This window comes from Crocuta crocuta, unplaced genomic scaffold (assembly GCF_008692635.1).
Source record: "Crocuta crocuta isolate KB4526 unplaced genomic scaffold, BGI_CrCroc_1.0 scaffold234, whole genome shotgun sequence".
NCBI classification, from domain to species: Eukaryota; Metazoa; Chordata; class Mammalia; order Carnivora; family Hyaenidae; genus Crocuta; species Crocuta crocuta.
Window position 1 is genome coordinate 2,600,704 of NW_027529647.1, and position 22,467 is coordinate 2,623,170.

Consider the following 22,467-nt stretch of genomic DNA (forward strand, 5'->3'; position numbering starts at 1 on the left):
TTTCCTGGTCCCAAATGTTTAGTGGTGCCTGGAGACGTCGAGCAACTTGCTCATGGACTTGCTACCAACAAGCTGCATTTCAGCCTACGATTATGGGCCTGAGGATGGAGCGAGCGACCGAGATGCCCCCAGCCAGGCTCACAGCGTGCCGGGGAAGCCTCCCTGTGGCGCAGGCCTGGAGAAAACCCGGGGCGGCCACTTCTCCACACTCTGGGCGGGGCCGAAGTGAGTGCCTGCGCACATCAGACAGGGCCATCCTGCTTCACAACGGGCCGCTGGCGGGGCGCGGGAGCACTGCATCCACAGGGGACGCTGCCTTGTCAGGCCAACGTAGCCATCGCAGGAGAGAGTGACTCTGAGAACTTGTCGGGGTCGCCAGGGGAGGCTGTGCCCTGCCAGCGCCCCAGGTCTCAGGGTGTCAGAGAGCGTCAGGGCCACGTCAACAGCCCAGACGGAAAAGAGGCTGTGGTGTCCCGTGGGGGCACTCGGGACCTACCGTCAGAGTGGGCACATGCTTTCAGGGCCTCTGCACGGGGCACCAGCCGGGGGCAGGGGTCTGAGACTCGTTAACTGTGCTCCCTTGGTGACCGCAGGCTGAGAGTTTCGGGGTGAATCCAGGGTAGAGAACCCAGCTTAGGTGCCCTGGGGTTTGAGACTTCAATCGGGACACCGCCACGACGGGTGAGGGTATGGGGGGAGGCGGCAGCAGGTCTGGCGCCCGTCTGCAGAGCGGCAGCGCCCGTACTCACCATGAGGAAGAAGTACCAGGGCCTGGGCACGCCGTGCTCGCCCGGGAGGACGGCCTCCACGTACCAGGCCACCGTGCTGTACACGATGGAGTCCAGCAGCAGCAGCAGCAGCAGCACCTGACAGAAGTTAAACTCCCCGCTCAAGCCGCCCGCGTTCTTCCAGCGCATGCCTGTGCCTGCCCCAGAGGAAGGGCAACAGTCAGCGCGGAGGGCACAGCGTCCCGCTCCGGCCGCCGACAGGCCTGGAGAGTTCATGTCTGGGGCGTTAGGGGACAAACGCAAGGCACAGGAAGGGGAAGCCAGAGCTGTGTCTCCCACGGGATAGAACGTTGCCAGAAGGCGGCAGTGTCTTCACTGGCACCGAATAGGGGCGCCTTTGTCCAAGATGCTTCCCCACTTCTGCACCTGCTGCCTGCCTTGTCCGCTGGGCTAACTCTCACCTGGGTGAGGGCCGCGCAGGGGTCTCCTTACCCTGCGAGCACGCGTTCTCCCTGCCCCTCCTTTCCCGGCTGGGGTATGTGCCCATCCCCCCTCCCCCCGCATCCTGAACTAACTGCGATCAGAGAGCATCAGACTCTGCGAAGTGAACCTGCCCAAGTTATCGCTCACCCATCACTTTATCTGCAGCATCCGACCCGGGGCCTTGAGTTCGGCAGGTGCTCACACAGCCCTGACCCGGGGCCTCCTGTACTGTGGGCGCTCACACAACCCTGACCCGGGGCCTCGTGTGCTGTGTGCACTCACACACCCCTGACCCAGGGCCTTCAGTGCTGTGTGAGCTCACACACCCCTGACCCGGTGCCTTGAGTGGTGCGGGCGATCACATACTCCTTTTCCATGAATCCAGGAGGGTACAGAGGAGTGGGCTTGGGACCAGGTCCTGGACGCACAGGGAGGTAAGCAGCCTGTGTGGCACCAAGTGTCTAATCTGAGTGTCAGTTGACGAGGCTTCTCACTGAAAGCGTCTGCGATCCTGAGGTCTGCTGCCGCCTGCAGGCTCGGTGGCAGGAACCAGCAACGCCGGGGGAGGGGTTCGAGCGCGGCAGGGGAGCACACAGACGGGCTAGCTCGCTGCTCCTCAGTCTCTAGTGCTTGCTGAGCACCTGGGGGTTCTGCTCCCACGCCTCCGCCCTCCCCACCCTGGGAGCCTGCGCTTCCACACTCTCTGGGGCGGTGCTGACGCTGCTGTGGGGACGAAGATGCGGCCTCTGAGGCGGCCTCTGAGGCCCTTCCTGGGAGGAGATCCCACAACTTGTCCAGCGGAGAGCATCGCCTTCCACTGTGGCTGACAGTCCGACCTCGCAGGGCTCAGGGTGGATTCCAAGGCCGCGGTCTACACTGAGCACATGTGGTGCTGGAGAGCCAGGTACATCCTGATGCAGTGCCAGTCTGCAGGGTGCAGGTGGCATAGCCGCGGGGCCCCTGCACCACCCCGGCAGACACCTCACGCGTTTCTGTGAATGTGCACATCGAAGAATGCGTAACCTGGAGCTTAGCAGGCAATACCGGTGGGTCCTGCCCCCCCCAGGCGAGTCGCTGCCCGCCCCAGAGCGCAAACCCCCATACCCCCCCACCCCTGGCAAAGTGTGTGCAGGCAGCTGGGTCTTGCCTCTTGCACAGTCTGACAGTCTCTGTTAATCGGTATTCACGGCTGATGCGATTCCTGACTGTCTGGATTAAAGTCCGCCGTCTTGCCAGCTCTTTACTTGCTATTGCAAACATTTGTTTTTTCCTTCTCCTCCTTTCCTCTCTTTCCTTGCATTCATGCAGAATTTTTTCATGATTCCATATTGCCACTGTTGATTTATTATTTATACTTCTAAAAATCTCTTTGCTGCTGTTGTAGGCTTTCCAACGTAACGTCCTTAACCAGAGTGTGTTGTCCAGTGACGTCATACCCCCCGCGCGCGCGCCCCGTGAGAGCCTTACGACAGTGTGTTCCCAGTCCTCCCCCACCGTCTGCTACCATCCTACATCTTACTTCTGCAGGGGCTCCGAACACCGTACGGTGCTCCTGCCTTTGCCTTCGACGGCTCACCTTCAGCGCAAAGAACAAAAACAGAAACAATGCACAAAAGGCAAAGTATTTTCTGTGTCAAAAGCCTTTAATCGCTCTGCGTAGATCCGATCTTTGGTCTGGTTTCTTTTTGCCTGAAGATCTCTGCATTTCTGGTAATGTCTCCCCGCTGTCAATTCTGTCAGCTTTTCTTAATTTGAGTGAGTCTGTTTCTCACTCAGTTTTCGCCAGGCTGGCAGCGTTTTCCTTGAGTGCATTAAAGGGGTCACTTCCTGGCTTCTGGCTTGCACACCTTCATCAGCTACTGGGATACGCTTTTCTGTGAAATCCAATTCAAGTCTTTTTGCGCCCCCCAACTTTTACTTCTAATTCTAATATTTAATTGATTTGTAGGAATTCTGTAAATGCTCTGGACGCAAGCCTTTTGTGAGATACATGCGTTTCGCTCTACAGCTTCTCTTTATTCTCATGTGGTATCTTTTTTTTTTTAATTTTTTTAATGTTTTTTATTTATTTCTAGGAGAGAGAGAGAGAGACAGCGTGAGCAGGGGAGGGTCAGAGAGACAGGGAGTCACAGACTCTGAAACAGGCTCCAGGCTCTGAGCTGCCAGTCAGCACAGCCTGACTCGGGGCCCGAACCCATGAACCGCGAGATCATGACCTAAGCGAAAGCCGGACGCTCAACCGACTAAGCCACCCAGGCGCCCCTCTCATGTGGTATCTTAATTCTGACATCAAATCCATCCATCTTTACGGTCAGTTATTTTGTGTCTTGTTTAAGAACTCTTCCCCACTTCGAGGACAGGAGTGTTCTCTCTTATAGCATCATCTCCAAGAGCATTACACGGTTTGACACTGGAATTGACTTCTGTGGGGGCTCTGATTTGGGGGTCCAGTTTCAAGCTCCCCAGAAGGTTCTCCTGTCCCCGCAGCAGCATTTACTGACGCCTCCCCTGCTGGGGACCAGCGTCACTGCTGACCTTCAACTGTGCCTTTGGCCTTGGTTTTTCTGTTCTATCAGTCTTTTTTGTCAATCTGAATTATGATTGCTCTATGATAAACCATCACGTCCAGTAAAACAAGTTTTCCCATCTTGTTCTTCCTGAAGCAGTTTTGGCCATTCTTGCTTCTCTGTGTTTTCATTTAAATTTGAGGGGGCGCCTGGGTGATTCAGTCGTTTGTGCATTCAACTTTGGCCCAGGGCATGATCTCATGGTCTGTGAGCTGCACATTGGGCTCTGTGCTAACAGCTCGGAGCCTAGAGCCTGCTTCCGATTTTGTCTCTCTCTCTCTCTCTCTGCCCCCTCCCTCCCCCGCTGGTGCTCATTCTCTCTCTTTCAAAAATAAATAAACAGTAAAATTTTTTTTTTTTTTAATTTGAGAACCAGCTCATCAAGTTCCATTAAAAAAAAAAGTCTAGAGTTTGGATCAGGTAGGGATTAGCTGTGACTTCCTCTCACAATTTATCTAATTATGTTCAGGAAGAGGGTGAGTGTGGGAGGAGTCTCCCCCAGGTCCGCTCCATCTAGACTGTTCTGAACTGGGTGTGCCCGTCCTGCTCCCTGACTTCCAGCCCCCACGCAGGGGAGGTGGGCACAAGACCAAAGTCCTCTGCCACTTTTGGACTCAGCCAATATTTGGTTACTCCTTTTTCTATTAAGTGTGAACGTTATGCACTGCTTCTGGCCTTCTGCTTGGCTCAGTAATGAGTCACCAGGTCTGCTTTATGTTGCAAAGTCTAAAGTTAATTATCTGTATTCTCCTTCTGGAAAGTATTTACTCCCTTTGGGTTCTGACACGACCCCTTCCAAAACCCCTCTTATGTGTTTTAATTCTACCTGTTAAAAACATAATAACCTAAAGCGGGGAGCCTGCGTGTCTCAGTCAGTTGAGCATCTGACTCTTGATTTCCACTCAGGTCATGATCCCAGGGTCATGGGATCAAGCCCTGTGCCGGGCTCTGAGCTGAGTGTGGAGCCTGCTTAAGGTTCCCTTTGCCCCCTCCACCACTTGCATGCTCCCCCTCTTTCTGCCTCTCTCTCAAAACCCCCAAAACCAAAAGCCTAGGGGCGCCTGGGTGGCTCAGTCGGTTAAGCGTCCGACTTTGACTCAGGTCATGATCTCACAGTTCATGGGTGCAAGTCCCGCATTGGGCTCTGTGCTGACAGCTCAGAGCCTGGAGCCTGCCTCAGATTCTGTGTCTCCCTCCCTCCCTGCCCCTCCGCCACTTGCGCGCACACACACACTCTCTCTCTCTCAGAAATGAATAAACATTAAAAGTTTTTTTTTTAAAAAAACCTAAGGTATCCCTGTCGTTGTTGTTGTTGTTATATTATTATTATTATTATTTTACACAACCAATGTATGAGATCACTGTCTTTAGGGTCCCACTGCTGCTCTGTTGAAAAGCAATGTCTCTTTTTGTTTCTCAGGCTTCTTGTAAGATTCTCTCTTGCCATCTGCTATGCTCAGCCGTACGCTGGTATGTCTAGTGTAGATTTCTTTTTTTAATGTTTTATTTATTTTTGAGATAGAGACAGCATGAGCAGGGGAGGGTCAGAGAGAGAGGGAGACACAGAATCCAAAACAGGCTCCAGGCTCTGAGCTGTCAGCACAGAGCCCGATGTGGGGCTTGAACCCACAAACCATGAGATCATGACCTGAGCCGAGGTCAGACGCTTAACCGACTGAGCCACCCAGGTGCCCCATCTAGTGTCACTTTCTTATTCCTCCCGTCTGGGATTTACTGGGCTCCCTGAATCGAGTCTGGGAACAGATCTGGGCACCATCTCTTCAGATGCATTCCCTCTGCCCCTTCTCTCTTTTCCTGCTAGATGTCTGCTTACATGGAGGCAAAATATTCTCTTTTGTGTGTGTTTTCAACTCTTCTGACATTTCCTATTCTTTTTGGTCCTCTTTGCTGCCTTCTGCGTAGTTTCTTCTCACCAGCTTCCAGGTCATAATCCTCCCTTGGCTGTTTCAAATCTACTGGTAACCCATCCACGAAGTTTGCTCCTTGGTTGATTGTTATTTTATATTTCCCAGAAGAAGTATTGTGTCCTTATTGCTGCAGATATTTTCCAACCTGTCTTTATTAAAAGAACATATAAGGAGCATTATTGTTTCATAACCTGGGCTTTGATAATTCCAGAATGTGAGGACTTCCTGAATCTGTTTTTTACTTTCTCTTGTTTCTGTTGGCTCTCGTCCGTGGAGTTTATTTCCTTATGTTTTTCATTGCTTTTTACTTGAAAATGAGGATTCGCCAAGACAGGGGATGGAAGTGCTTCTGCCAGGCACCTGGGTCGGGGCTCGGTCATCCCCGGGCCACCTGGAGTAAGGTCGCTGCTTGAGGGTCCCGGCCTCCCCCTGCCGGGTCACCCGGGCTGCAGCTCCCCCCAGAGAACCAGCTGGTAACGGGTTCGCGGGGGCGGTTCTCCCCTTTGTTCTTCTTCCGTGACGCAGTCGGCACCACGGCACCTCCCCTTATCAGCGGTGGGCATAAGGATGTGAGGGTATACTTTCCTGCTCCCCGTCCTGAAAGCTGTCACCTCAGTTGCTGGGTGTGCTGTGGCCACCGGCTTTCAGCCGTCAGACTCCGCACGCCCCTTTCTGGGTGGTCCACACCTCGTGACTGCTGGAGGCAGAGGCGTGAGAGCCGGGCCATCTCGGCCCATCCAGGATGCTCGGGCCCCCACAGCCATCAGGACCGCACTGGAGCCCTGCCAAATCTTGTTTCAACTTCTTCCGGAAAGAATCCTAGCGTGGGAACAAACCCACGAGCTTGTCCAGCCCACCCGCTCAGCCAAGTTCTTTCTACTTTCAATAGATAGGCTCCAGAAAGTTCCCCTATTCACTCTCTAACACGGAAGGAATCAGAGGTACTTTTTTAAATGTTTATTTATTTTGAGAGAGAGCATGCACATGAGAGTGGGGGGGAGGGGCAGGAGAGAGAGAGGGGGAGAGAGAGAGAGAGAGAGAGAGAGAGAGACTCCTAAGCAGGCTCTGCCCTGTCTGCACTGAGCCCAACATGCGACTTGATCTCATGAACCTTGATCTTATAAACCATGAGATCACGATCTGAGCTGAAATCAAGAGTCGGACACTTCACAGACTGACCCCCCCCCAGGCGCCCCTGGAGCTACCATTTTAAATGTACTGTTTCCCCGTCGCTGTTTGCAAAGTGTGGTCTCATCACTGCTTTGTTTAAGAAAACCACTCACCTGCAATGAATTCTGGTCAACTTAACACGCTTCATTATATTTGAAGCACCCTTCACCCATCTAGACCATCCCAACTTAACAAAGAAATTTATTGGCAGACGGTGCCTCAGCAGGTGGTTGAAGATACTGGCCACTGCGATACGAGGGCGCACGGCCCAGCTCCTGCTGTAACTGCTAGCCCTGCTGTCTGCCGCGAAGCCAAGCCGCAGCGTCTGCAGCCAGGACTCTGGTGATGAAAGCCAGCACTGAGCAATGAAGACACTTGTTGGAGCGTTCACAGCAGGTCACCTCGCTGCCGCTGAAATGTAGGACGGCTTCCTGCAGAAAGCGCCCGAGCCCAGCGGGCCCCCACGGTGTGATCCGCTAGCTGCAATCCTCTGCGTGACTGCTGGCATTCTGAGCATCCTTCCGACTCCAGGACATGACGGGTGAAGACTTGGGGGTGGGCTTCCAAATGTGGCAGTTGGAAGCAGAACACCACTGACGGAAAGTCCCCTAGATGGACCCCGAAGGCTGTGAGACTAAAACATGGCGCATGTAGATAGCTCTCCATGTATCCATAAAATTCTAAAAGTGTGAAGCGAATCGAATCACGACTCTGTATCTTTTGTATCTGTGCAACTGCCTGGGCATATCGTCTCTTAGATCATTAATACAATTTACTTTTGCTCCCAAACCAGGCTGCAAGCTCTGTGGTGGGAAGCATGTCCTACAACTTTACTGTGGCTTCAGGACATCAGAAGTGCTCAGGACACCGAATGAAGAGTGCAGTGTGGCTCTCGTGGGGACGAAGGTCACCCTTGCTCGTCAGCAGTGACAGGGCATCGGGACAGCTTCCCTTGGGGAAAGGTGGGACTCACGTCTTATCTCAAATATGGAGATGAATCGCACTCCCAGTGCCATGGCGACGTTAGAGAGCAGACAGAAGGCAATCTTTTGGAAGTGGGTCCTCTGGGAGTAGGTGACAGTGAGGTACAGGTACGGGAGGTAGGTGAGGAAGAAGACGATGCCTCCAGCGGCAGTCGCTATGTGGGCTGTGGGAAGCAACGAGAAGGGTTTCGTCAGTGATGCACTGAGTGCAACACAAGCCCCTTCCCACCACGGTTTGGGGCGGGGTGGGGGTGGGGATCTGCGGGGGCCTCGGGTTAGGGAAGCGGTCTTTTGAGGAATTTTGCACTTTCATTATTGAAAGACCAAGGGCATCTGTGGCACTTAAAACTACGAATCGATCTGTCCATAAAGGCACAAATATCGCACTGGCACCATCGCCCACGGTACAGACCTCCTCTCCCAGGCAGTGGGACATTACGTAGCACCAAGACCAGCACATTCTCTCCAGCCTCTTCTGTAACCTCTGGGCCCTCCCTGTTTTACAAGGGAGGAAACTGAGGTTTGGCCACGCGGAATAAATTTGCTCCGTGTCATGGAGCTAGTGAATTATGGATCAAGGACTCAAGGTTTTCCAGATTCTTGGCGTGGTGGCTCCAGATTGGGAGATAAGGCCAATCCAGCTGGAGTGTGGGAGAGGCGCTCAGGTTGAATGTGGACATTTGACTTCAAGGAAGTTGAGAGAACAGGGAGCCATTCGTAAAAATTGCATGGGGAATAGGAAGAGCCCCCCACTGAGGTGGCAGTCGGCCTCTCACCGAACCTGGCTGACCTTGGATCTTGTATAACTTGACTCAGTTTCTCCTTTTGTAAGCGGTGTTAATAATTGCTAGCATCTACCAAGCTCTTACTACACACCAAGTATTGTTCTCAGTGTTTGACATGCAATACCCCACGTAATCCTCATAACTAAGTTGTTAAATACTGTTATTTTCCAGTTTCACAGAAAGGGAAGTGCTCGCAGTCTAGGTGGGGGTCCACACGAGGATGCAAAAACAGCCCTCTGAGACCAGAGCAAGAACTTCCAACCTCAGTGAGGAAGGGAGAAAGACTGTGTCCACGAGGGAGTGGGGAAAAGGTTGGAAACTGCTGTCCCAGAGAGGTGTGGGACAGACTGACAAAGGCATGTGGGTAGACTGCAGAGCGGTGGCCAGAGGATCTGTAAACTAGATAAAGAGACTGGTCCACACAAGGGAGAGAGTTTCTCCAGTCAGGTTCTGCTGCAGGGTAGGCAGGGAGCTTGGTGTGACCAGGGCTGAGGATCTGCAATGTAAGTTCAACAAAGACCTGATGGGCAGAAGTCAAAGGAGTCAAGGTAGGGATGGGCCATGGGCTCCGAGCTGGGCGAGGCACACGATGGGGTGATGGATAGTGGAAAAACGCTAGAGCCAATGGGTCAGGCATCTTGATGGGGGTCAAAGAACTACCTACCCTCCATGGGGGAGGTGGTTGCAAGAGGGGAGGAGCTAAACAGAGAGATAGGGGAGTCAAGAGTGGGGTGTTTGAGGCTGAGGTTCTGGCCACCACACAGTTGTTGGCTGAGGTTTCGGGGGCGCCCGTGGGAGCCTGGGAGCACCGATGCGGGGTGGGGCAGGGTCAGTGGGAGAGCAAGCCAGGGTCTGAGAGGAGAGAGGCAGGCCCACCAAGCGTGAATGCAACAGGGACGGGGGCAGCAGAGGCTTTGGTAAGAGGTAGAGTGTGGTTTGTTCAGATGACAACCTCCTCCTCAAGGGGGCAGAGCAGCCGGGGAGGAGGCGAGATCTGGAGGCAGCAGCCAGGAGCGAGGATGTGCCTTCCCGCCTGTGGTGGTAGCAGGGTGTGATGGACGGCAGCCCTAGGCACCTTCAGCGTTGCCGGTGAGGCATTTCCTGGGGCACCGTTATATATCACAGATTTTTACGTGCTTGACGGTTTTTACATTTTATGCATTTCAACTCACTGCAAGCATTATTCTTTAAAAAAAAATTTTAATGTTTATTTTTGAGAGAGAGACAGGGTGCCGGTGGGGGAGGGTCACAGAATCCGAAGCAGGCTCCGGGCTCTGAGCTGTCCTCACAGCTGCAGGGTAGGCAGGGAGCTTGGTGTGACCGACACGGGGCTCGAAACCACAAACCGTGGTCATAATGTGAGCTGAAGTCAGATACTTAACCGACTGAGCCGCCCAGGCATCCCTAAAACACTACGTTTTAAAAGCATTTGAAGTAATTCCTTTCTTTGTGATCATTTTCAAGCCCCCCAGGTTGAAAACATTGATTTCTGTTGGTTTTCAGTTTTTAGAAATTGCTTCAATCATTTCCTTTCTCACTTCAATATTTTTCCAGTTGTTTATGTGCTGCGGTGGCAGAATAAAGGCTTCCCAGGGATGTCCAACCCTCACCCCTGAAACCCTGACAGGAAGGCGTGACTTTACAGAGCCCAGGGACTTTGTGGAGGTGGTTGAGAATCTTGAGGTAAGATTATTCTGGATTATCTGGGGGCCCAAGGTAACTGCAAGGGCCCTCAGGAGAGGGAGGTAGGGGTGCTAGAGTGAGGGAGGTGACAGGAGCAGAATTCAGAAAGAGAGAGAGCGCCCAAGACTGAGGAGGAGCCATGAGCCCCCAAATGCAGACATAGGGAAGGGTTCTCATTCTCCCCTCGTGTCTCCAGAAAGAACACTTCCCTGGGGACGTCTTGATGTCAGCCCAGAGAAATGCACTTCAGACTTGGCTGTAAGATGATGAATACATGCTATTTTTAGCCACTCAGTATGCAGTAGGCTGTTACATCAGCAACAGGAAAGTAACACGCATGGGTTAGTCAAAACTATATAATAAGTAACCTTACACTTACAATAACCAAGTTTAAATAACACCACTTACCTTCAGTAGCATACTCTCTGCTCACAGACATCTCTGTCCCTCCCCCTTTTAAACTGTTATTGTGACAGATCATATCTTCATATGCTGAGTGCCCATGAATGCAGATGTATGAATAGTTTCATGCATTTGCCTTATAAATCACATGGGAGAGAAAAGAGGATTTACAAACCAGAAGCCAGCAATAATGATGGCTTAAGTTGTCTTTACCAGTCAGTGGTCTGTATTTCTTCTTATGGCTTCACGTTGCTGTCTGGTGGCTTTTCATTTCTTCCCCAAAAACTCCCTTTGTCATTTCTTGTAGGGCAAGTCCACTAGTAATAACGGATGCTCTCTGCTTCTGTTTGTCTGAAAATGTCTCAATTTCACCTTTATTCTCAAGGGATAGTTTTGCCATATATAGATTTCTTGGTTGAAATTTTCCCCACTCAAGATTTAAAATGTCTTCTTACTAACTTCTGGACTCTGTAGTTTCTGAAGAGAAATCAGCTACTGATATTACTGAGGATCACTTGTACACGAGGAGCCTCTTGCTGTTTTAAAAAGTGCTCTTTTTAACTTCGAGTTTTGACAATTTGAATGACTCTTGGTGTGGATCTCTTTTTGAGTTTATCCTGCTTCGAGTTCACTGAGATTCTTGGGTTTGTAGATTCATGTCTTTCATCAAATTGGGGTTATTTTCAGTCCTTATTTCTTTAAATATTTTTTTCTGCCTTTATCCTGCTCTCTTTCTTATTTTGGGACTCAGGTGATGTGTATATTACTAAACTAGATGATGCCTCGTAGGCCCCTTGCATTCTGTTCCAACAAAGAAAATCCCAGGACCATAATGACTTCACCTGTGAATTCTACCAAACATTTAAAGAAGAATGAACATCATTCCCTCTCAAAGTCTAGACCAGTAAAGCACTGGGTGTTATATGTAAACCAGCTTGATAATGAACTATTAAAAAAAAAAAAGAATATAATAGAAAGCCTGGAAGCAAACCCTTACATATACGATAAATTCATTTTTTTTAAATTTATTTTTAGGAGAGAGAGAGAGAGAGAGAGAGCATGAGCAGGGGAGGGTCAGAGAGAGAGGGAGTCACAGACTGAAACAGGCTCCAGGCTCTGAGCTGGCAGTCAGCACAGAGCCCGACGCGGGGCTCGAACCCACGAACCGCGAGATCATGACCTAAGCGAAAGTCGGACACTTAACCGACTAAGCCACCCAGGCGCCCCTCGATAAATTCATTTTTAACAGTGGTGCTAAAACTGTTCAATGGGGGTAAGGAATAGCTTTTCAACAAATGGTGCTGGGAAAACTGGATATCTACATGCAAAAGAATGAAGTTGGACCCTGACCATAGACCATATGCAAAAATTACCTCAAAATGGATCAGCGTTCTAAACTTAAGAGTTAAAACTATAAAACTCTTAGAAGAAACCTTGGGAGATACCTTCATAACCTTGGGTTTGGCGCTGATTTCTTAGTATAAGGCCAAAAGTGTAGGCAACAAAAGAAAAAAATAGATAAATTATACTTTAACAAAATTAAAAATTTTTGTCCATCAAAAGACACTATCAAAATAGTAAAAAGACAGGGGCGCCTGGGTGGCTTAGTCGGTTAAGCGTCCGACTTTCGCTTAGGTCATGATCTTGCGGTTCGTGGGTTCGACCCCCGCGTCGGGCTCTGTGCTGACTGCCAGCTCAGAGCCTGGAGCCAATTTCAGAGTCTGTATCTCTCTCTCTCTCTGACCCTCCCCTGCTCATGCTGTCTCTCTCTCTCTCTCCTAGAAATAAATAAAAAATATTTTAAAAAAATAGTAAAAAGACAATCCATGGAATGGGAGAGAATATTTGCAAATCATATTTGAAAAGAGATTAATATTCAAAATCCATAAATAACTCCTATAACTCAGGACCAACAGAACAAACCATGCAAATGAAAAATGGGCAAAAGACTTGAACAGGTATTTCTCAAAAAAAAAGAAATGGAACCCTCATGTATTGCTGTGAAATGTAAAATGTTCCATCTTCTGGAGAACACAGTTTTCTAGTTCCTCAAAAAGTTAAATAGAATCATCATCCCACATCTGCACTCCTAGGTGTATGCCCAAAGGAACTGAAAGCAGACTCGGACACTTGTGCACAAATGTTCACAACAGCATTATTTGCAGTAGCCAAAGGTGGAATCAACCCTGCAGTAGCCAAAGGTGGAATCAACCCAGTGCCCATCAACAGATGAACAGATAACCAAATGTGGTCTGTCCATATGATGGAATAGTATTCATCCATCTAAGGAATGAAGTGAGGAAGGAGTCCAAGTGTCCATCCTGTTGTCCAAGCACCATTTGTTAAAGAAACTATCCTTTTCCCATTAAATGGTCATGGTGCCCTTGTCAAAATAAATTGTCTATGAAATAGATGTATAGGCTTATTTCTAGACACTCAATTTTATTCCATCAGTCTGTATATCTATGCTGTGCTCAAAACCACACTGTTTTGATCCCTACGGCTTTGTATTAAGTTTGAAATTAGGAAGTGTGAGTCCTCCAACTTTGTTCTTCTTTTTTGAAATTGTTTTGGCTTTTTAAAAAAATATCTTTATTTATTTCTAGGAGAGAGAGAGAGAGACAGCATGGGCAGGGGAGGGTCAGAGAGAGAGGGAGACACAGACTCTGAAATTGGCTCCAGGCTCTGAGCTGTCAGCACAGAGCCTGACGCGGGGCTCGAACCCACGAACCGCGAGATCATGACCTAAGCGAAAGTCGGACGCTTAACCGACTAAGCCACCCAGGCGCCCCTGTTTTGGCTTTTTGAGAGCCCTTGCAATTCCATATGAATTTTATCATCAGCTTGTCCATTTCTGAGAAGAAGGCATCTGGGATTTTAATAGGATTTGAATAGAATCTGTAGATCAATCTGGGGGAATATGGCCATTTTAACAATACGAAGTCTTCCAGTCCATGAACATGGGATGTTTTTCCACTGAGTTAAGTCATCTTTGATTTCTTTCAACAAGTCTTTTATCTCTCTGGGCGGACTTATTCCTGGGTATTTTATTTTGGATGGTATTTTAAGTGGAATTGTTTTCTTGATTTCCTTTTGGGGATGTTCATTGCTAGTGTATAGAAACACAACTGATTTTTGCATGTTGACCTTGTATCTTGCAAATTTGCTGAATCCATTTGTGGATTCACATTTGATGGATTCAAAGTTTTTTTGTGGGTTCTTTAGGATTTTCTATATATAAGATCACGTAATTTTGAATAGAGAGACTTTGCTTCTTTTTTCTCCCATTGCATGCCTTTTATTTATTTTTAGTTCTTAATTGCTCTGGCTAAAACTTCCAGTCCAGTGTTGAATAACAGAGGGGAGTGTGGGCATTCTTATCTTGTTCCTGATCTTAAGGAGATCACTTTCAATTGTTCACCATTGAATATGATGTTAGCTGTTTTCGTAAATGCTCACTATTGGTTGAGATACTTCCTTTAAATTTTAGTTTGTTAAAAAAAATTTTCTCATGAAAAGTACTAAGCTTTGTCACATGCTTTTTCAGTGTCCATTGAGATGAATAAAAGGGAATAATATTGTGTTTATTTTTTTCCTTTATCTTATCAAATGGTGTACTATATTTATTATTTTTCATATGTTGAATTATTCTCACATTCTTGAGATAAATCCCACTTGGCATAGTGTGTAATCATTCTAATATGCTGCTAGGTTTAGTTTGCTAGTGTTTGTTGAGGATTTTTCCATCTCTGTATTCATAAGGAATTTTAGTCTGTAGTTTTTTTGGCCTGATGTCTTTTCCAGCTTTGGTATCAAGGCAACACTGGCCTGTAGAACGAGTTTGGAATATTTGTGTTTTTATTTTTTAGTTGCAGTTTAGTTTAATTTAGTTTATTTTAGTTATTCTGGATGCAAGTCTCATGATATGTATTACTTGCAGATTTTTTTTTCCCAGTCTGTGGTTGTTTTTTCACTTTCTTGATGGTATCCTTTGAAGCACAGTTTTTAACATTGATGAAGTCCAATGTATCCATCTTCTTTTTTATGACTTATGCTTTTGGTGTTATGTCTAAGAAATCACCGCCTAAACCAAGATCACAAAGATTTATGCCTGTATTTTCTTTTAAGGGTTTTGTAGTTTTAGCTCTTACATTTGGGGTTATAATCGACTTTGAGTTGATTTTTTTGTATGATGTGATGTAGGGTCTAACTTCATTCTTTTGCATGCGGATATCCAGCCTTTCCAGCACCCTCTGTTGAAAAGACTGTTCCTGATTTCTTGCCTGTCGAATAGTCTTGGCGCTTTCATCAAAAATCAATTGATTATAAGCTCTGAGTTGTGTAGTATATATTTGCTTTCACTTGGGACTCTTTCTGTGTTTCTGATCTCATTGGTTTTGTCTTTTATTTTTAGCACTCTGCTTATTTCTCATGTGTGAATGCAAGCTCAGGTTTTTTGGTTTCAACCTCCCATACCACATTAGCCTTAGCTTTTGAGCATCTTTTGATACTCATGCTCTAAAGTACCCACATAACTCTCTTCCTTGACCACACCATGCTTGCCCTTGGGCTATTGAGGGATAGTGGGAAACTAGGTATAGAGTTTAAATCAGAAGATAGTGTACAAGCCCAGTCAACCTCCCGAAGAACCCACCCCCATCTTGGCAGAATCAACACTTGCCAGGGCCCACATATTAGAACATGGTATTTGATGTAAAATATTCACCAATGTAAACAATAAATAGACTGGCTTCATTTATACCACATTTTAATTTTCCCCCAAATTCTTCTAAGCCTTTTTTTTCTTTTACCAACTGCTGGACCCATCCTCCATTCATGTTTTTACCTCTACCTCTCTGCTTGAATCAGGATTCCGTTTTCCTGCACTCCGACCTTGACCCCACTTCCTGTTATTTTTGTGTCTAGCAGTTCATCGATTCTACCAATAGTTTTAGAGGTACCACCCCTCTGACAGGACCAAAGTCCCAGGACTTCCTGTCTTACTATGGTGTCTCAGAAGCTACACTACCGCTATGCCCAACTTCACAATCAAGACCTGGAAAACTGTCTGCACTGGATGTCTTACACCTCATTTCCTTCCACATTGGGACTTACCATTTGCATCCATTTGAAGTGACATTTAGAAGCCAAATGAAGCATAAACACATACATATATAAAGAGAATTCCCTAAGCCTTTAATGGGGAATGGAATTACTCTATTGCTAAAGTAACGATAGAGGTGAACACTTGGCTTTGGAGGAATATTAATTAATGCTGTAGGTAACTTGAACGGCAATGCTACCAGAAAAGAGAAGTCATAACCACACTCCTTGACAGGCAATTGTACCACGACTCACCTTTTTGGAAGAATGTGCTGATCATGAACGCAAAGAAAATTGTGGCAGTGGCAAAACACAGTAGAAAAACAAAGATCAAGCTAGGGTCGCTGTTCCTGAACACGGCCACGCTGTTCACCTAAGGAGTAGTCACAGACACACAGTGTTTTTATATGGAAAGAATGAGGAGAGGCATAAAGTGCCCTCAAAACAATGCAGAACTTTTATTTATTTATTTAACTTATTTTTAAAATGTATTTATTTTATTTTTTATTTTAGAGAGGAAGAACACGAGTGGGGGAGAGTGGCAGAGGAGGGAGAAAGAGATTGAGAGAGAGAGAGAGAGCAAATGTTAAGTAGTTAGGGCTTGATCCCTCAACCCTGGGATCATGACCTGAGCGGAAATCGAGAGTCTGATGCTCAACCGACTGAGCCACCCGGGGGTCCCAAAACAATGCAGAAACTTTGCTTAAAACCACAAGATTATTCTAAATGAAACAACATATCTAGATTTTTTAAAAGGCAGAACTTTGACCCAGTATCCACTACTATTTATAAATTATGCTCTGTACATGTATCTTTTTCAAAGAAAGCATAAGTCCAAATTCAGTTTTTGACCCGATGTGAATCTCTTTTGCTTTAATAAGAGAGTTTATCTCAAGAGTTACAATATTGTAACTCTTACAATAGTTTCCTTTTGACACCTTACATCTCCTCTTTTTAATACTTTCTGGCCGCTTTCTTTGTTTTGTGGATTTTGCCATGTGGTCTGGGGTTTCTTGCCTTCCTTTATCCAAAGCACCCCAATTTTGGTAATTTAGAAGCTAAATCTTCATTTATCCACGTGGTAGACAATAATTTAGCCATCAGATGCAAGAAAGCATATTGGAACACTGGGCCTCGATGGCAGCACGAAGGAAAATGTAACAAGGTAGGATGGGCCTAAGAGAATGTTCTCCATCTTTTACAACAGCTGTTTTGGACTATTTGCGGAGTGTAAAATTTGTTATGTTTTCAAGTTTATAAAGTAGTTGAATTAGTAAAGGAATCCCAGCTTCCTAATGAAATTAACCACACCCACGTTCAGGACTGGACGCCCCAGGAATGGGAGGCACACAAGGCTCTCCCGGATGGTGCAGCTTCGGTGCCCGGTCCCAGCAAAGCTTCCGTAAATGCTGCCTGAGGTTGCCCCAGGTACGCGTCCCTGGCTGTGCTCTCACCTTCTGTCACGTGTGAGCCCCACCACCTCCCCGCAGCCACCTTCCTTCCCACGGCACTACCGCTTAGCGTGTGCAGAGGGGCCAGCCGCGTACCTGTGTGCAGAACAGGACGGTCATGAAAGAAACGGCGACGAGGGCCGAGACGAAGAACATGATGAACCAGGCAGCCCAGTGTTGCCAGTTGTCCATTCCCATCATGCACATATACTCCTAGAGAAGGCAGAGGAGTGGGTGTCTCACCACTGCCAGCGCCACACGCCCACCATGACCTCGCGGATGGCCTTGCTCAGACAGTGGAGCAAACCGTGCATGGTCACTGAGGCCACGCAAGGTTTTGGGAGCCGCCGGCAGGCCATTTCTATATACAGTCCTAAGAACTAATCAAAGGAGAAGAAAATTAAAGCAAGAAGGCAGACTGCCTCTACGGAGAGCAGAAGGTGACGGAAGAGAGCAGGCAGGCAGAGATTCCCCGGGGGCAGCCTGTGTTGGGGTGGGGCTCCCGGCTGCAGCAAGGAGAGAGCGACTCATCTGGGTGGACATCCTCTCCCCTGCGTTCATCAGGGAGTCGGTCCACAGGCATCTTCCGAACAGCCGCCAGGGCAAGTCTGAAAGCAAGGACTCACGTGGTCACGGCAGACGGCATCGCCTTCATTGCAAGCAGGTCGAATGAATGAACCACTGTCCAACATCCACCGTCCATCCTTCAGAGGGAGGTTGCTCTAACACCCATGCAGCCTCTTCCCTGCCGTGGCCTCACCCCCACCCGGCTCATTTTTCACCAGTGCTTCCTTGCATCCCCCGCCCCGGGAGAGGCTCACACCCCGTGCCCGTGGGGTTACCTTCAGTTTTTTCTCCTTCTCCAGGGCAATGGAATTGATGATGACGAGCTCAATGCAGATGAAGCTGAGCATGAGCAGAAGCGGGAACTCGTTCTGAAGGATCACCAAGAACCGGTCCTGGATGTGGGCTCTGTGGGGAAACCTCTTCACAAGCACGCTGAGGCCCTTAAACATCTCGGTTGTCGCATTGTGGGCATGGTGCTGCATGATGGCTTTGTCCAGCGCGTGCTGGATGGCTAGGAAGCCTTCGCTGCTGTATCCTGCATGAGAGAACAGTGGACATCCAAGCATCAGAGACCTGGAAAGACTGGAGGTGCAGAAGACCTACTGAGTCAGGCAGGTCGTGGCTAACCATTCATGAAGACGATCATATGGGAGTGGGCCGGGCTCCCTGGAGTCCGCACACCACCATGGGGAAGGAGGAGCAGAAAACAGGGAAAGGCATCCTGAGCACACAAAACAAAGGATGTCCAGTATAGAGTTCTTGCACAGTGGGGCCGCGTCCTCTCCCCTAGGTGCTCGGGCTTCAGAGGAAGGGTGCCTGTTTTGCGCTTTTGATCATCCAGAACATGTGAAATGGTTCAATTCAAAGCACCCCCCTCACCTACTGTGACCTGTGTCTGAGCTGTCACTGCTGTGGTCCAAGGGTTACGGTCATTGAATTTGGCTGCCAAGCCTCAAAGCCAAACTTTATCATATGCAACCCTTATTTCGATACAGTGCAGTCAGAGGGTGAAGCTCAGCTTTTGGGAAAAATAGGTTGGAGGGTAGGGAACCCTCGTTTGGGGATCTTGTAAGGGTTACAGGCCCTACCACCCAGTGGGGGTTACGGGCCCTCCACATGGGCTGAGATAGCGTGCAGCACCCAGCAGTAAAGAAGTGGTGACCACAGTCTCCCAATGGCCTTGACCTACACAGACCCCTGGATCTGTCAGCTTGAAAAAGGGAGGAAGATGGGATGCCTGGGTGGCTCAGTCGGTTAAGCGTCCGACTTCGGCTCAGGTCATGATCTCACGGTTTGTGGGTTTGAGCCCCATGTCGGGCTCTGTGCTGACAGCTCAGAGCCTGGAGCCTGTTTCAGATTCTGTGTCTCCCTCTCTCTCTGTCCTTCCCCTGCATGCTGTCTCTCTCTCTCTCTCTCTCAGAAATAAATAAGACATTAAAAAAGAAAAAGGAAAAGGGAGGAAGAAATCGCTGATAACAAAATTTTGGGAGCTGTCATGGAATCTTCACAGCACATAGGAGCGTTTCCACTGCAGAACTGTTGACGTCTTTTCTAGAATAACGTTCAACTTAGATAAGCCCTTGGGTTCACTTTCCCGCTGGCTGGGCTTGCAGGCCCAGGGTTCAAGTCAGTTGTGCGGCCATCCTCCTATGAGGTACACACTGTCCACTCAATTTCCCAAGGGCTGTCCGCTCCCTCCAGTCTGCTCCCTGAATCCCACACAAAGAGGGGGCTGCCAGCTCTACAGTGACGTGGAAACCGGGCCTCCGAGCGGCCCCACGGCTTCTCCCCTCGCCTGAGACAGCTGACAGGCAACCAGACCGGTAAATGAGCAAACGTGAGTACACGCAGAAACACAAAGAAGGGACGTGCCCTCCTTGTTCCTGTAAAATGCCTCGTTCCTCCCTCAAGCAGCTCAGAGTCACACCCTTAATGTTCTTCAGCTTCCTCTAGAATGAAAGCATTTTACCCAGTGACACGTTTCTAATGTTACTCCTTCAGCCTCTTCTGAAATGTTAGGTTAGCAAGGGTTCAGACAGCAGCTGGAGGCGCGAGGGTGGGCAGGACCAGACACGGGGCTTCCTCACCAGGGGGTCCACCGTCGGAATGCCCAAAGGCCCGGGGCTCTTGGCTTGGGTTGGGAGGGTACAGGAAGGATGTGCCCCAGCCATGCAGGGTATCACGTGACGTCAGCTTCGCGATTAAGAAGCTCCTCTGGGTGTAGCTGAAGCGCAGGTGGTACTTAACCTTCGGGGGATAAAGAGGATGACCTTGGTCATGGGGTCCCCACACCCAACTAGGACGCGTGCCCGCTGCCAGCTGTGACTGGAGGGAAGGCCGCCCCTCCCTCCCCTGCGAGGAGCACTCTGTGCCCGGGAGAGCCCCCTTCAGGAAGGTGGTTCCCAGCGCCGACCCTGGACCCAGGACAACCGGACCCAAACCCCAGACCTCCCGCTGAATGGCAGTTCGGGCAGGTTGACTGGACCTTCTTGCCTCAGTTTCCTCATCAGTACAACGCAGACGAGATCAACAGCACTTGCCCCAGAGGCATTGCAGGACCAAGTCGGATGATCCCTGGGGGGTGCCATCGCGCGTCAGTGCTCAGAAAGTGTTTCTGATTGTTAGCATGTCTGTCTCCAGTTCCCAACACCCCCTCACTAGTTCAGGCCATTAATTCTTAGACTGCATAGTGCAACACCACAGCTGCACATGAGCGGCTTCCCCGACGCCAAGGGGAGCCACTGTCTTTTCCTCAGGCAGACCCACCATATTGGAGCCCATGCGGTTAGTGAGGCGGTCTGCTGACAACCACAGCCGGTCCTTCTGGAAAATGCCTCTGTTCCTGGCTCTGTTCTGGACACAAACTCATTTGATGCCCACAACCGCTCTGAGTCAGGAACTGCTAGCACTCCTGCTACACCAGTAGGGAAACTGAGGCCCGGAAACGTCAGCACCCTTCCCACGGTTAGAGAGCTAGAGGTTGCCACGCCGGGATCCAGTCTGTCATCAAGATACTGAAATACGTGGTCCCCTCCTTTCGGCTTGAGGTTCCCCTGGGCAGGGTTCTCTGGGGAGGAATCTGGACGCTAGGAGGTGCCCCTGGGGCCAGGTTGGAGGCAGTGAACCCAGGAGCATTTTCTTACCTCCTCTGGAAATTAGACGGCAGCCAGGTGGCAGAGCGGACACAGGGAAGAGGGGCAGTTGGGGTGCCAGGACTCCCTAATGGGCTCAAGTCCGAGGCTGGGAAACATGGTGAGGCCGTTCCAGGATGGGATGTCCCTTACCTTCAGCGGCAGGGGTTGCTTGCTGTCATTGAAGGCGTGATCGAAGACAAGTCCAGCCAACACGAAGAAGGCTTTGGAATCCTCGAGTATGTAATTTTCAAACAAAGCCACTGAAGAATAGCCTAGGACTGCGGAGAGACAAGTCCCGTGAGCGAGCGACACTGCCTGCCCATCCCCGCCCTCCCTGAGCCGGTGCAGCAGGGGCCACAAGCCTCCCTCCATCATCTGCGAACACAGGAGCGCACAGCTGGCTGGGAGCCACGTGAGGCGGCGACAGTGATCTGAATGCCCGCCATCCCTCGTCCCAGGCTCCCCCGGCAGGGCAGCACTGAGGGCCACAGGAGGTGGAACTCGCCCTTGGCCATGCTGATGGGGAGCCGTCCGTAGCTTGTCTGCATGGCTATGACAACCAAAAGAGGGAGACAAAATCACAGTCAAGTGTAGCTGCTCTGATGAGAAAAATAATTGCTCCGGTCCCCAGCCCTTGTGTGTGGGAAGGCTGTCATCCAGGGTTCTCCTCAAAAGTAATTCTTCCTCAGAATGTAGAAGGGGTCACCGCATCCCTCCGCCTCCTCCCGGCAGCCAGGTGTCTTCTCTGAGAGCTCATTGGCTGCCCCTTTATCTCTGGGCTGGAGAAGTCACTAGTGCATGTCCACGGCTGTCCCTCTCTTCTGTCCTCCTGGGAAGCAGTGAGCCTGCTCACCTCGCACACATAGCCACTCTTGCGGGAACCTTTTCTGAAGTGCTTTGTCCCCTCCCCTCTGTGTGTCCATTGCTTCCTTCCAGAAACCCTCCTGGGTGGACGGGACTGGTCACTCTCACTTCCTGTTTCTTCACCCTTTTGCTTGACACCGTCACACAACTCGCTGGCCTTGTCTCCCACCCGAACTCCCGGCTGTGACACGTGTCCATTCTGTTGTTTCCCTGGAAGTGACCTCGCTGATCTTAATTTGCAAGTCTTCTTGCTGTTTCTTCAGCCATCTCCGTGTCGCAGGGGTCCGATTTGCTTCTGGAGTGGCAGCATTTTCTCAAATGTCTCTGAGAATATGGAGAGGTTTTTTTTTTTTTTTTTTTTTTAATGAACTGGACTCGTGGTAAAAATCTCCTATGGCGCTGGGGGTTATGTGGTGCTGAGCCCTTCCCCTACGCAGGGCCCTGCTCTCCCACCATGACTGTCCCTGTAAGACAATTTCATTTGCATGTTTAAGGAAAAAAAGGCTCTGACGTATGCTTCTGGCCACGACGGAATAACAGGGACAGGATTTACCCTTCCACCATAAATAACAAAAAACTGGACCTAAAAAAATAAAGAGAGAAAAGAGAGAGAGAACCT

The 22,467-nt window shown here is 49.3% G+C and overlaps 1 protein-coding gene across 1 annotated transcript in view; it reads right to left on the minus strand.

Annotated features, from left to right (window-relative positions):
- Positions 1-22,467, minus strand: part of LOC144230441 (ATP-binding cassette sub-family A member 17-like) — a 90,065-nt gene that overhangs the window by 48,584 nt on the left and 19,014 nt on the right. The window contains exons 4-10 of the mRNA XM_077762778.1: positions 21,135-21,262; positions 19,938-20,097; positions 18,126-18,385; positions 17,380-17,496; positions 16,088-16,205; positions 7,808-8,023; positions 750-925 (exon numbers count right to left, since the gene is read on the minus strand). Of these exons, the coding sequence (XP_077618904.1) occupies positions 750-925; positions 7,808-8,023; positions 16,088-16,205; positions 17,380-17,496; positions 18,126-18,385; positions 19,938-20,097; positions 21,135-21,262 (1,175 nt within the window). The remainder of the gene's footprint in view (positions 1-749; positions 926-7,807; positions 8,024-16,087; positions 16,206-17,379; positions 17,497-18,125; positions 18,386-19,937; positions 20,098-21,134; positions 21,263-22,467) is intronic.